The following is a 14756-nucleotide window of genomic DNA, read 5'->3' on the forward strand; positions in this document are numbered from 1 at the left end:
CCCTGGTCAAGCCCTGGCATCATCCATACGGACAGGCAAAGAAACACTGGTGATCAATGAATGGCCCTCTACTTCCCAGACGGGTCATCTAAGATGCTTGTCTCTCAGCCAGTGCCACCCTCCCCCTCCCCCCTGGCCCCCTGGCTGCCACGCCCCAGCTCAGCAGTGTGGACTTCTGTGACCCATGTTCCTCCCTTGGAGCGAGAAGTCCATCCTGCATCTCACACCTGCAGGGCTACCTGACTGCATCACGCTCTCCTTCAAGGAGCATCCAAAGCTCTCTGAAAGCACGGCTGAGCACTGTGGTCACCATGGGCACGGATGCATGCAAGTTCTCACATACGTATCTGCCCAGGGCATGGGAGGTGGGTCTCCACCACCTTATTTGTCCATAGTATGCAGGTGCGCTGGGATAGCCTGGGTACTGGGATCGTTCACCACTTTACTAATGTGCAAACTGCATGAGGCAGGGGCTTGCCTCCGTTTTGCTGCTGCATCCCTGCATCCCTGGCTTCTACAACAGGTCCACGGACAAGGCAGATAATCAGCTGCTGCAAGAACGAGCATTCTGTCCACTTACCTCTGAGCTAGCTACTGTCTTATGAAGAGAAAACGGAGGCTCGAAAAGACTGAATGACCCTGGCCCTCAGCTAACGTGTGCAGCACCGGAGCCTGAATCCATGTCTTGTGCCCCAAAAAGCTTCCTCCCCTACAGCTCGCTATGTGGGTCCCGGCACCCAGCACGCGCGGCTGGCTGCTCAGTGCAGACTGCTGACTTGTGAGAATCATTTTCTTACAATCCCAGAAGAGGGATTAACATGCACTTGGTCCCCTACCCACCTGGGGACAGACACTAGGTCTCTCAGCACAGCCCAGCACGGCTAGTGTGACCAACGGCTAGTGTGGCCAAAGCCAGTGATGAGCCAGACCTGCAGAGTGTGTGTGTGAGTGTGTGTGTGTGTGTGTGTGTGTGTGTGTGTGTGTGTGTGTGTGTGTGTCTCACACCTTCAGGGCATCCCGGAGGCAGAGCTGAACTAGGCCACGCATAGCCTGTGCCTACCTCATCACTCTCCATGACCCCAGCCCCTGAGGTCAGCGGCGCCTGGAGCTTACCATGGACTCGCTGATGAGCAGCAGCAGCAAGGCCTCCTCTATGTTGTCTTTGGGGCAGTAGAGGCTGAAAAACAACAACAACATCCCTGGCTGTGGCCCAGCCCACACCAATACCAACGGGCACACACCTCTGGCCCCCAGGCAGTCCTCTCTTGCAGCCCTGAGTCAACATCAGCTGGTAAGGTGACCCTCTCTTGCATAATTCACCGGCATCAAATACCAAGGGCAGCTCCTAGCAAGCCCAGGAATTCTGAACCTCAAAAGCTGCTGCTATCCTGCAGAAGAATTGGCCCCTCTATCCCAGGCCTGAGGTGGAGCAGGAGACCCTGCTAGTGACTACAGACTCCGCCTTCTACTGGCACATCAAAGGGATGTGTCAGGAAACCTCCAAAGGTGTGGCTTCCAGGGGCCAGGAGGAATTCTCCCACAACTGCACCAGAGGCCACCTTTCCTTAGTCTCTAAAATGTCTGCCTGGTACTGTGCAGGGTAGAGGCTGAGAGGGCAGGGTACAGTGAAGGGCCGCAGGTGGAAAACAACGGCCTGCGCACATGGCAGGACCAGCATGGTACAGTGGGGCAGGTGGTACTCACTTGTCTCCTTCATAGAGGTGAGGTTTCCGAAGGGTCTGGGTGACGAAAGAATTTTCCTCCTTGCTCATGAACTCGGGCAGAGGGTGGGACAGGGGGCTCCAGTAGCATTCCTCACTCAGCGAATGCAACAGGACTCCTGCCAGATGCCTGGCCGCCATCTGACAGAGAGGGAAAGACGCAGGCTAGGCTCAAACTTGGAGGCCCTGTTTCTCAACTAGCAAAAAAAAAAAAAACAAAAAACAAAAAAACCACCCCAAAACAAACAAACAAAACAAAACAAAAAAACAAAAACAAACAAACAAACAAACCCAAAAAACCAAAAACACCCAGTGAGTGCTGTGCTGGCATCTGGAGGTCCCCACAGCTCAGTTCCCAAGTCCCTCACTTCTCAGTCCCTCTAGCACTGAAGCTCCCCACCATTTCTATAGATGGCTTTGCATAGCTCTACCCCAGTTTTTGTTGTTGTTGTTTGTTTGTTTATTTTCTCTTTTCTCTCCTGCCTCTAGTTACTGAGGACCCTGCAGTCTCTTCTGGACATGGGAGAAGGCTGGAGGCCACGGTACAGGAGACATCCTATCAGATGCCTTCTAGGGACTGGCAGCTGACCCAAAATTCTAGTCAGAATAATAAACAACTGAGAATAATAAAAACAGCTATGGCTCTGATTTTGGAGGGACCAGGGTCTAAGAACACAGACCTCACTTGGGATATGAAAGACATGAGAGTCAATGACATTTATTTACTTTTATTTATTTTGTTTTGTCGTTTTCAAGACAGGGGTTCTCTGTGTTAACATCCCTGGCTATCCTGAAACTCACTCTGTAGACCAGGCTGGCCTTGAACTCGCAGAGATCCACCTGCCTCTGCTGCCCTGAGTGCCAGGATTAAAGGTGGACCATTACACCCAGCTGATCAATGACATTAATTAAGATCATAACGAAGAGAGCAATACCACACCTCAGTAGGGCAATTTTGCTTGTGCAAGGGATGGCAGTAGATTTCAACTCTGTTCTAATGCTAGGAGCCATTCATCTCCATTGCCCTGATGAAGAAGATGAGATAAAGAGGGCGCTTTCCCAGGCTCGACGGGAAAAGTACTCTGGGATCAATTAATAATGTCTGCTGAGAGCAGAAGAGTGTGGGCACAGGCATTCTTGTGACATCTCTAGGTCATGGGCCTCCTGCAAGGGCTTGTGCTGTCTCCCACCCAAATGGCCTCTGCATAAACTAGCCACGGCCAACAGCCACGTTACCACTTTGAAGTTTTGTGTTGCTTTGGTCTCCACTGTCCTCAGAATCTCCCGGAGCTCCCTCATGCCTTTCACGATGTTCCTGGAGGACAGCAAAAGTGGGATTGTTGCTAGCCGAGCTGCACAGATACCCTCATAACCCAGCACCTGACGGGCGGCCTCGTCTGCTTGAGTTTTCTTTGACCACTTTCAGTAGGTGGGATGAAAGGCAGAATTGTAAGTCCAGGACCGTGGGACTGATGAGTCGGGGGAGGGAGACCTAGCAACAGCGTAGGTAGGCTATGCTGTGCCAAGACTGTGCAGATCAACCCTTTTGCCTTCAGGGATGCTTTGGAGGCTAAAAAAAAAAAAAAAAAAAAAAAACCACAAAGCTCCCAAGGTTAGAAAGGAAGACCTTTGTCTGTAAACATAAGAATGCAGACAAAGAGACCCAGAGTAAGTGAGGTCGGTCAGTACACAGAGGACACGGCATATAGCAGGGATGGAACCTCAGCCTCCTGGTGGGAAGACTGTTCAAGGCTCAGTGCTGCTGCCTCTGTCCTGTGTCGGGGAAGCAAGCTTCCCTCTGCCGCTCCTGGCCTCATGCTCAGCTCAGTGTCTCCACACTGCGTGTTGGCACGTCACATTCTCAAATCCTACTATTAGCCCATCACCAGCAGTATTATTTATGTAACACTATTGTTGGTTCGATCTTCTTTAATTGTACCTAACAAATATCTTACTGTAATTAAAAAAAAAAAAAAACAGGGCTGGAGAGATGGCTTGGCTCAGTGGTTAAGAGCACCACCTGCTCTTTCCGAGGTCCTGAGTTCAATTCCCAGCAACCACATGGTGCCTCACAGCCATCTAAAATGTGATCTGATGCCCTCTTCTGCAGATAAAGCACTCATATACAATAAATAAAATTTAAAAAAAATAATAAAATAAATAAATAAAACAAAACAAAACATGGGTTTGTTGTGCTAGTTGGGTTTTGTTTCTTAAAGTATACTAAGTACAGAATTATTTATAAACAATGATGTATTTTTTACAAGCTGGTGTGTGTATTACTTAACTCCGCCATGCTTATCACTAAAGGTGCTCAGCCTACATGCAAGGAAATGGTGACTCAGAACAAGGCTTTTCAGAGTTCAGACAGACCCTGGACCAGCAGAGTCCCAGGAGCTTGTTAGAAATGAAAGTTCAGGAGCTGGAAGGATGGCTCAGTGGTTAAAGAACATTTGCTCCTGTGGAGGACCCAGGTTTGGTTCCCAGCATCCTCAGGGGGCTCACAACCATCCACAACTCCAGTTCCGGGGTATCCAACTTCCTCTTTTGGCCTCCATAGGTAAACATATAGTATACAGAAATGCAGACAAAACACACATACACATAAAAATTAATCTAAAGAAATCTTTTAAAAGAAAAAAGAAATGTAGGCTCTATGCCGTGCCATCCCACCCAATCCCACAGGAAAACTTAGGAGCAATTGCAGTGAGGAAACAGACTCTCAGAGCCGGAAGTCAGGGAGGAGCAGACATGACAGGACCTCTGCACCATGCTCTCACAGCAGTTGTGGCTGCCACAGCACAAGATGGAGCCAGTCGATGCCTGGCACGGATAGGGGAGGAGCCCAGAGCCCCACCCCTAACTGAGGAGTGACTGACAACTGATGGTTCCTGGTGAAGGGAGAGCCAGTTTTCCGTAAGGGTGTGGCTCCTGGTTTGGTCAACCACAGTCCCCTGGACGGCCTCAAAGCCAGAAGTATATATTCAATACAAACTGAACGCAGTGGGCTGATTATAAAAGAAATAAAAGGACAGGAAGCAGGGAGTGGGTTAGGGAGGAGTGTGGACCTCGGAGGGATTAGGGAGAGAGGAGGAGAGCAAGGTCAAAATACATTGGATTTGGGTATGAAATTTTCAAGGAATTATTTAAAAATATTTTTCAAAAAGAAAGAAAAGTTCTGAGGCCCCATTCCAATCCACAATGGAAAACGTGGGTGAGGATCTGGCTTTGATAAAAAGCCCCAGTTCTTTCCAGGGGACATTCAAGTTTGAGAACTACTGGCACAGAACCCCCCAGTGTTGTCCTTGTCAGAGAAGCCAGGTTTCAGAAGGCAGCATGTGGCCATTGTAAATTTCATTATACATATGTGAACGCTGGGGGGGGGGGGGTGTAAATCACTAGTAGAAGGCAGAGGCGCTAGACAAACAGGCCCGAGCCTCACAGTTGTCGCCCCGAGCAGGACAAGCAGACTCCCCAGTAGATGGATGAAGGCCATCTTGAGGAGGGACAGTAAAGACAGATAAAGGAGCTCTCAGCAAAGAGGACATTAGCACCCTGCCAGCTGGGTCCACAGGCTGAGGCAGGCTGGTCCCTGGGGCTGCCTAGGGCCCTGTGGCCCAGAGGAGGCAGGCCCCTCCTGGGGCCTCAGGTGATTTTCCACTCTGTGGGTGACCTGCCAGACTCTTCCCTGGCAGCCTGGCCTAGGCTGCTACCCGGAGGCAGGAAACGAAGAGTGCCTAGTGCATCTTCTTCCCCGCCACAGGAGGGCCCGTCCCCTCTGTCACGTCCAGACCAGCAGACAGGCCGCTCCTGAAAGCTGGGAAAGGGGTACTGATGTCCAGGCACTGCCACTCCCGGGACACATATAAGGAACTAAGGCTGCATTCAATACACAATCCTGTATCCCAACCCTTTTTTGTTTGCTTGCTTGTCTTTCAAGTAATTTTAAGATCTGTAAGAGATCCTGGCATCTGAATAGGTTCCTGGGAATTCATTTGCAGCGTAAATCATCACCCTCAGGCATATTTTGAGTAAATTCCAATTTTTATTGACTGCTTTTAGAGAAACAATCCATACAAGAGGTTACAGTGGCCAAGGCCACACAGGGAGATTTGGGATCCTAGCCTAGGTTGCCTTGCTCTGCCATGTTGACAGTGTCCCCTGCCTCAGCTTGCCCCTCTAAGAAATGCCTAGTGGGGGTCCCTCAAATGGCGCAGGTAGGCACAGCCTGAGAGCAATCCTAGCCCGACCTGCAGTTGCCTGTGCCAGACGGAGCTGGGGCTTTCCCCAGCCACTCTGGCTGCCCCGTGAGAAGCCAGCATGAAAGATCTCTTTGTTCTGGTCTCTCCTGCTGACCTTTCTGAGCCAAGCTGCTCACTTTTAACAATATCCAAACACAGCCTCAAGCAAACCCTGGCCCAGAAACAGGCTGCATGGAGAGAAGGCAGGAAGCCGGTTATTCCAAGTAAAGTCAAGTCCAACTGGCCAAGAGGCAGGGTGGTGTGTGTGTGTGTGTGTGTGTGTGTGTGTGTGTGTACAGTTCAGCTTGCAGAGGACTCTAGTTGAAGGTGGGACACAGGGGCCAGCAAGTCCCTCTTTCCCTGCAACCTGCAGTACTACATATTTTCCAAAGCCCCTGACTGTGTTCAGTCTTCAAAATTTCTCATTCACGAGGCTCCATCCCCTGAATCCAAGCAGAATGCATGATGTACTCAATGCCACCTTTAATCTCAGCACTCTGGGAGCCAGAGGCAGGCGGATCGCTGTGAGTTCAAGGACAGCCTGGTCTACAAAGTGAGTCCTGAACAGCCAAGGCAACACAGAGAAATCCTGTCTCAAAAAACCAAAACCAAAACCAAAACAAAAACCAAAAAAAAAAAAAAAAAAAAGCAAAAACCTCTGTGGCCAGGCATGGTGCCTGGCACACACCTTTAATCCCAGCCCTCAGGAGGCAGAGGCAGGCGGAAATGAGTTCGAGGTCAGTCTGGTCTACAGAGTGAGTTCCAGGACAGCCAAGGCTACATAGAGAAACTCCATCATCTATCTATCTATCTTTTTAAAACAGAAAGGAATTACCATGTGGGATTGGCTGTACTCAGCACTGGCCAAGCATTTAGGTGGCCCTCCAATCCCTCCCAACACCAGCGAATGTAACTAAGTACAATACTCCCACCCCAACCCCTTTTAATGGGAACCTAAAGCCTGGCAGGTGCCCGTCTTTCTGCCAACAGGCTGACACCCAGCACTTTCAGCCCTGAGACCCTGGAGAAAGACAACCTCTGTCCGCTCACCTGTACACTCGCACTTGCCCCTCCTGGCCAGCTGAGCTCTGGGGCTCTTGGGACGCAGTTCACCTTGTCACTACAAAGTGACTTCTGCACGCTAAGTACCTGGCCAGCTGCGGCAAGTGGCGGTCACTGGGGAACAAGATGCTTGACCGTCCCATCCATGGCCTTGCATTCTACTAAACTGACCATGCTCCTGATTTTCTGGGAACTTAGCAAAGGTGCTTTTGCACACAGTAGGTGCTTATTGGTGATTTGAAATAAAATGATAAGTTAGATTAGAACGAACTCCTCATTGAAAGGATACTGGAACATGCAAGCCTCACTAGACGTCCCCACTTGAGAGCTGGCACTGTACATGAGAGATTCCCAGTCAAGTGCCCTGAGGAGTGTGGCCACGGGGCAGACCCCAACCACTGGAGGACAATGTCAGGTGAAGTTCAACCGTCATCTGGCGGCTGCTTGTTTTCACCCAAGATCCAAATCATCTGCCTCCAAAGCAAACATCTCCATCTAAGCATGAAAGAGGGATGGTGGACGCAGAGCTCACTTCCTTTTCCAACAAGCCGGGGGAAGGTAAGCAAGTGGGCATACACAACAAATACGGGCTGTGCCTTGCGAAGTTTTCTTGTTCCCCGAGAGCAGACCGCCGACATAGAGAGAGCGAGCGGGGAGACACAGCACAGCCTTCGATGGTGAGCTTTCCTGGTCTCTGAACCCCAGTGGGAACAGTCTTGCCCCCCTTCCCCAGGCCTGCAGATACATGTATGCATGTGGCCTCTGAACAAGACAACATTTCTGCAAATAACCTAAAGTGACGCTTCGCACCTGGCAGACAAGGTAGGGTAACTTTGGGGGAGGGGATTGGTTGGTTGGTTGGATGATTGATTGATGACTAAAGGAGCCACCTATCCAGGGTTGGAAGTGAGGTGCCTCCTTTGGAAAGCACTCTGTTCTCTCTTGTTTGCGGGGGGGGGGGGGCAGTGTAAAGTACATGTTGCCTTATTAATTAAACAATGCATTATAAAGCATACAGCCCACATGGCTTAAATTCACACCAACCCTGGACACAAAATGGGTTCTGCCAGCTCTAGGCACGGGAAGCGGGGAGGGGGGCACAACAACCCAGAGAAATGTCCCCTTGCCTGCGATGGGTGAAGAGCGGAGACACTCTGGTTCCTGGTCACGGCACCGCCTTCCTGGCCAGGCACCGGCTTCCTGGCTCACAATGTGTTGTGACCCTGCCCGCCTCTCAGTCCTCCGCTGCCTCACCCCTGGCTGGGACTGCTCCTTGCAGACACAAGTTCCTTCCTGAGGAGCCAGCCTCTGCTGGCAGGATTCTGAGTCCAGCCTCCTTCCTCCAACATTCCGAAAGGTGCCCCCTGCTGGCGGCCCAGCTGCCACAGAACCGCCTGGGGCCAGGCTCCAACTGGAATCCATGCCTGCCCTCTAGTGGCTCAGAGGAGAAGTGAAGGACCTCAGGGGCTTGCTTTTTTTTTTTTTTTTTTTAATGCTAAAGCTCTCTGAGCTCAGTTAGTTAGGAACAATATCATGGCACAAAGGGCAGGCGCCATTTAGAGGAACCAGCTGCTAAGTCAACAGGGCAAGCCCCTGGAAAAAGTGAATCTCACTCAGACACATGAGTAACGCATCCGCCTCAGACTTAGCCAGAACGAAAGAGACCCAGGCTTCTGGAAGCTCAGAACAGGAGGGAAACTGCAGGGTTTAAGGGAATGCCACTCACTTCACGCAGTGGACAAGACCAGTATGATATCAAATCCTTGACTGGGCAGGGGGCAGCAAGGGCAGGGGCAGAGGTAGGGTAGGTTCTGCTGAGGTGAGGGTTTGTGGGGACCAGTGGGGGCTGCTTGGTCTGGCTCCGCCCCCCAGGACTCAGCCACAGAGAGCTGTGGCTTCAGAGCAGGGCCAAAGCCGGCTCCAACCCCACACACCCCAGCCACCTCTAGAGTCTACCCAGCCCACTCCACTTCTTTGACCCTGCCTGAACCGGTTCATGGGTCCAACCACACGGCAGGGGTGAATACCTAGGAGATAGCGGGTTCTGGGGGCTCTTTGGGGATGTGCGGCTGGGTGGTACCTGGGCTGTCTCAGGACCAGTCCTGTTCCTCCATTGGTCTGGAAACCACCTACCTATGGAAAAGGTTTTTTCTTACCATCCCAAGAACTCGATGTTAGGGCCTTAACTTAAGCAAGCCAGCTACCCCTTACCCCAGAATGGCTGCCCGTTAGGCTAAGACAATGGTTCTAGCACTTTGACTAAAACAATAGTTCTCAGCTGGGGATTGCCTGCCCTCCCACCCCAACATTCACCATTGCCTGTGGATATACTTTTGGTTGTCATTTTTGGCAGGGTGGGGGGTGGGGTGGGGGTCGGGGGTGCTTCAAGCATCTAATAGGTAAAGGCCAGAGGTGTTGACAAAACCTTATATGGCCCATACAGTCCTCCAAACAGTGTCAAGGCAGAGAAACTTGGGGTTAAGGAGACTAATACATTAGTTTAAGGACATATTAGAACTGGTAATTCCCCAAGGAGGATACAACTCTGACCAAAGGACAACACTGTGTAATTACAAAGGGCACAGTGGGCAGGGTGTGCTGGGCTGGGATTACGTAGTGAGCAAAGGCTTAGGTGCAGGGTTGGATGGACTCAGGGACACGCCAGCTTCCAAGGCTCTGTGACCTGCGACAAGTTCCTTCCCTCCTCTTTTCCTTGGTAAAATGGGGACTGTATCTGTTCCTCCTTCACAGGACTACACAGAAGGGCCACACCCTTCTGCCTGTCACACAGTGAGCAAACCTGACTACTAGTATAAGAGCAGGGTTCCAAGAAATAATTTGTAACCCAGGTGGGCCCAGAGCATTGTAGCTTCTGCCTTGAATGTGTGTAAATTCAGAGGCCACGGCTAGCCTGCAAGGAGCCACAGGGAACGGAGAGACGGCTGAGAGGCTGCCATGTGTCCTGGGGACTTCTACTCTCGCCCAGACTTTAAAGGCTTAGGCTGTTTACTTGGCCGGAGATGATTAATTTCCATCACTCTTTATGTGGCTAGGGTGGAGCCAGTGTCTTGGCTTCTAGGCCTGAAATGTGTGCTTCAGGGGCAAAAGAGACAAAGGGAGGGGAGCCGAGTTTTACATGGATCAGAAAAGCACCGGAACGGACTTGCCCTTTCAGAGGGAGCGTGGGCAAGTTAATGCCTCTGCACACTGGGGGCACCTCGTACCCATGCTCTCCCTCACACGTTTCCTGCTTGAGTATGCAGAATGCAGATGGAAGCAAACAGGCAGCTGGGGCACAGAAGAGAGGAGGGAGGCCTGCAGCCAGGGCCATCCTCTAAGTATGTGACTGAGTCACAGAGGGGCAGAAGGATCCAAGTTAGTACACTGAAGACCCATTCGTGAGCTCTGAATACCAAGCCAGGGCACAGTCCTTTACGACTGAGATGGCCAGCATGCCTTTCCAACACCCCAAACCTCAGAAAGGGGTGGGGTTCAAGAGCCCTCAGACCTGTTCCAAAGTCTTGGTGGGTGGGGTTGAGTCTTTACCAATTCAAGGTCCCGTCCCTCAGGAGTGAAGTAGGGCCACTTGACCTTCTTCAGAGGCGTACCTACTGGGCACACAGTCCAGGCCTGATAACCAACAACTGCTTTTCTGGCTGTCCTTGATGCTCTAGCCACTTGTAGAGTCAGGGCGAGGAGAGGGCATCATGGTGTGTGCTGGGGGAGGGGTGGGGCAGGGGGGGCGGGGGATGGTAACAGCAACACCTTCCCAGACAGGGCAGTCCTATCCATTTCTTCTGGCTGGCCCCTCCCAGTCCCAAGAGCAGAGGGAGTAAAGCAAGAGAGCAAAGGAAGTCACACAGGGTCACGGAGCAGCCTCTGCCTTCCAGTCCCCTTGTGATTTTTTTTTTCTAGCGCCCACTGACTTTCCACATCTGGAGCCTGGCCACAACATCAGCCAAGCGTGAACAGGCTCTGGGAAACCACCGCTAAGCCGCAGGCACTTGGAGGGTGGGGTGAGGTCGTAAGAAGAGGACTTGCTGTGAGCAGTGTAGCCCGGAGTGGCAGCCATCCAGGGGCTGCGGACGCAGCTCGGCTGGCTAAGCACTCATTCGGCGTGCAGGGAACGGTGGGTTCCAGACCAGTCCACAAAAAGCAGTTGCGGTGGCACACACCTGTAATGCCAGGCACTTGAAATGTGGAGGTGGAAAGATCAGGAGTTCAAGACCAGCCTCAGCTGCATAAACAGTTCAAAAAGGAATGCCAGCTCCCAACACCAGCCAGACCCCGCATGTGTCATCTTGGCTCCAGCCAAGACAAGTTACTTCTGTTCTCTTGTGCCTCAGTTTCCGATATGAAAAATAGTGATGCTAACTATGGTCTACCTCAGAGAGCTGTTGGAAGGACTGAAATACGCAAGCAAAGTACTTAACAAATGCTTGCCAGAAATGTAGCAAGTGGCTCAAATTATTATAAAGACTATTCACTAAGTGAATGGTTGGGGGGAGAATATTAATTAGAACTTCCCCTACCCTACAGATTGTACTGCTCCGGGCAAAAGGCTTCCATGTAGAAGAACATCCTCACTTCCACCTGTGTCCTTCAGGCTCATGTTGACTCCTAATCTCTACAGCAGGGGTCAGTGCAGTTTTCTATAAAGCAGAGATGGTAAATAAAGCTGGGTGTAGTGGCGCACGCCTGTGGAGTTACAGGACAGCCAGGGCTACAGAGTGAAACACTACCACCACCTCAAAAAAGAAAGAAAGGAAGGAAGGAAGGAAAGAAGGAAGAAAAAGAAAAAAAGATGGTAAATACCAGTTTCCAACCACTCAGATCTGCAGAGAGACAATGGATGGGCGGATGGATAGGTGGTTGGATGGATGGGTGGATGGATGAATGGATGGATGGATGGGCGGATGGATAGGTGGGTGGATGGATGGATGAGTATGGCTGTTCTGATGACATCTTTATTTACAGAAAGAAGCTATAGTCAATACAGCCCAGGTTCACACTGGGCTTTCATGAGGGGCTGACAGCCTTACACAAATGACCCCTGATCTTCCCTCAAAGCTCTGAGGCGGGAGCTGAAGGTGGCGTCTTCTTCTTCTGCCTTTGACAGCTTCTAACTAGTAACTGAAGAGGCTCCTGAGGGAAAGGATCCCAGACCCAGCAAGACTGGGACAATGGCAGACCCACACCACAGTCCCTCTCCCCTCTCCCTCTTCTCTCTCTCTCTCCTCTCTCTCTCTCTCTCTCTCTCTCTCTCTCTCTCTGGAGTAAAAACAGGAACCAGATTGTTACGCCACTGTCTCTGAAACTGACAATCAGCAACTGAAAACGCCCCCACCCCTCACCCCCCAGAATAAAAACAGATGTAAGGATAGGCGGGGCCCACAGGTGGTCTGGGGAGCCCAGGGCTGTGAGCAGTTCCACACTGAGCAGTGTACTGCCTGGGCTTTCTGGACCTTCAGACCCATATGTCTGTGTCAAATGGGGACACTGACTCTGCCTGGCCTTGTACTAAATAAAGACTAAAATAAGAAAAATTAAAGATGTAAAATTTATATCCAGGCCAGCAGCCTATCCAACCATGAACTGGGTGGGGAAAAAAAATACTAAAAATAGCTGACAGTGTTCCTGGTTTTGCTATTCTAAGCAGTTGTCACACCAGCATTCTGGCAGGCGCTCACTTATGGGTGATAACCCACAATGCCATGAGGCAGGCATGGCCCTCCCCGCTATTTCACAAACGAGGGAAACAGGTTTAGAGAGGGGACATGCTCACGGCCACACAAGCTCTGGCCACAGAATGTGGCTTGGCTCCCAAGGGTGGTGGTTTTTCTGGAGGGCATTACATAGACGCGACTGGTCAAAGCCAGTGGCTGCTGGTGACCAGCTTAATCTTCAGCCCCTCACTGACCCTTTACAGAGACAACCTGTGACCCCCTGCCCTGGAGGATCACCAGGGCCATTGTGAGGCCCAGCCACTTTTCTGTCTCACAGAGTCGCCCACTTTTGGCGGGGGAGGGCAATGTAGCTGAGACCCTCACTCACTCCTCAAGTCAGCCCAGGACACAGACACGCAATGACCTGTATGTGGCCTGCAACTGGGAGCTGCAGGCTTTAGCTAGGCCCTAGGTAGAGAGACTCCAGGAATTAGGAAAAGCCTATCTCTGGGAGAGGGCTCTGGCCAAACAAAGCTTAGGAGACAGTGAGTTGAAAGACACAGACTCTCACAGGATACCAAACAGAGCAGGTGGTGGACCTTTAGGAGGAGGCAAAAGCTGTAAAGTTCTCTGGGCCTTCCTGGATCTGGAACCCCGCTTGTAGGCAGTACTTGGTGTGTGGGTGGCATGCCTTGGACCTCCAGCACAGCAGGGGTACAGCGTTTCTATCCGAGTGTATCCCTGAACCGTAAGAGCCACATCCCTTTCAGGATGAAGGGTGCCTCTGGACTCTGTCCTCAATGCCTGCAATAAAAGGAAGTGGAGGCCCCTCCCAGATCTGGAGCTTGGCTTGGGAGGGCCACACCTGGGAGGCAGAAGTAGCTGAGATGGACTGGGCCCTGGGAGGACCTATGTCTGTCTCTCTCTCCTCTCCCACTCTTTACGCTGCGCATGCTGAGACGAAGGTGTGAACAAATTCCTCAGCAGGATAAAGGGGTCCCAGGCAGAAGCAGTTTAGCCCTTCATACTCCTCATGCCCGGTAGGCCACCAGGACAGAAAGCTCTGGAGCCACCACCCTTGGGAGTGCATCCACACTCTGCTGCCAGAGCCTGCGTAGCCACAGGCAAGTCCCCAAGTGCTCCAAACCGGTTTCCCTCGATTGCGAAATAGCGGGGAGGGCCATGCCTGCCTCTCGGCATTGTGGGGTATCAACCCTAAGTGAGCCTGTCAGCATGCTGGTCTGACCAGCTGGATCTGGGGAGCTTTGGGGCTGCGGGACACATGGAGGGCGGAGCCTCCAGGCCATCTCGTGCATCTCCTCCTCTGGGTCACTATGTGGAGGTGGGAGTCTGAGAAACGGGATGCTCCTGGGCCTGTGGTCTGCTCTAGCAAGTCACTGGACCTGAACATCATGGGAGCTGTGGTTTGCAGCCAAGTGGGACAGTTGTGGGTGACCTGGCACCTGCTCTTTGTGAGTGACATCCAGGGAGGCCTATGGCTCTGAGCCTATTGAACTAAATTTGAAGGGACACGCCCCTACTGAACTCGTGAGTCGGGGGTAGGGGGAGGAACCCCACCTTTCATCATAGATGTGGTTTGCTTTGAGAAAAATTATTTACTCCAACACCAGTTAAGTGAAAAGAATGAAGTTACATGTTACAGAACTCATCACACCGAAGTTGACGTAGGGGTTTTAGAGGGCCCCTGAAGGCGCACCATCTGACAAGGCATGACCCAAGCCAGCCTATGCCATCCTCTAGGAGAGTGCACATGCACACACACTCGGTCTTGCTGGGCCAACAGCCACCTACCCTTTCTTCAGGTTCTTCACGTATGCGCTCTGGAGGGCGGCTTCCAAGAAGTAAGTGAGTTCATAGTCAACTGAGGGACTGACTTTCAGGTGTCTTGATGCGCTGTTGTTTGAGGTCTGAGAAGGAAAGAGCACGGGAGAGTGGTCATCTACGGGTCCTTAGAGGGGCCCTGGCTGGATCAGGTACTCTTTATATTTGCTTTGGTTTTTTGTTTTGTTTTGTTTTTGCTTTTTGACACAGGGTCTCTCTGTGTA

At 51.5% G+C, this 14756-nt stretch overlaps 1 protein-coding gene across 4 annotated transcripts in view; it reads right to left on the bottom strand.

Moving 5' to 3' along the window:
- Nucleotides 1–14756, bottom strand: part of Ttc7a (tetratricopeptide repeat domain 7A) — a 103665-nt gene that overhangs the window by 62513 nt on the left and 26396 nt on the right. For all 4 annotated transcript variants that reach the window (XM_051158844.1, XM_051158757.1, XM_051158673.1 and 1 more), the window contains 4 exons: nucleotides 14503–14618; nucleotides 2958–3036; nucleotides 1705–1862; nucleotides 1114–1177 (listed from right to left, as the gene is read on the bottom strand). In XM_051158844.1, the coding sequence (XP_051014801.1) occupies nucleotides 1114–1177; nucleotides 1705–1862; nucleotides 2958–3036; nucleotides 14503–14618 (417 nt within the window). The remainder of the gene's footprint in view (nucleotides 1–1113; nucleotides 1178–1704; nucleotides 1863–2957; nucleotides 3037–14502; nucleotides 14619–14756) is intronic.

Source organism: Acomys russatus, chromosome 1 (assembly GCF_903995435.1).
Source record: "Acomys russatus chromosome 1, mAcoRus1.1, whole genome shotgun sequence".
NCBI classification, from domain to species: Eukaryota; Metazoa; Chordata; class Mammalia; order Rodentia; family Muridae; genus Acomys; species Acomys russatus.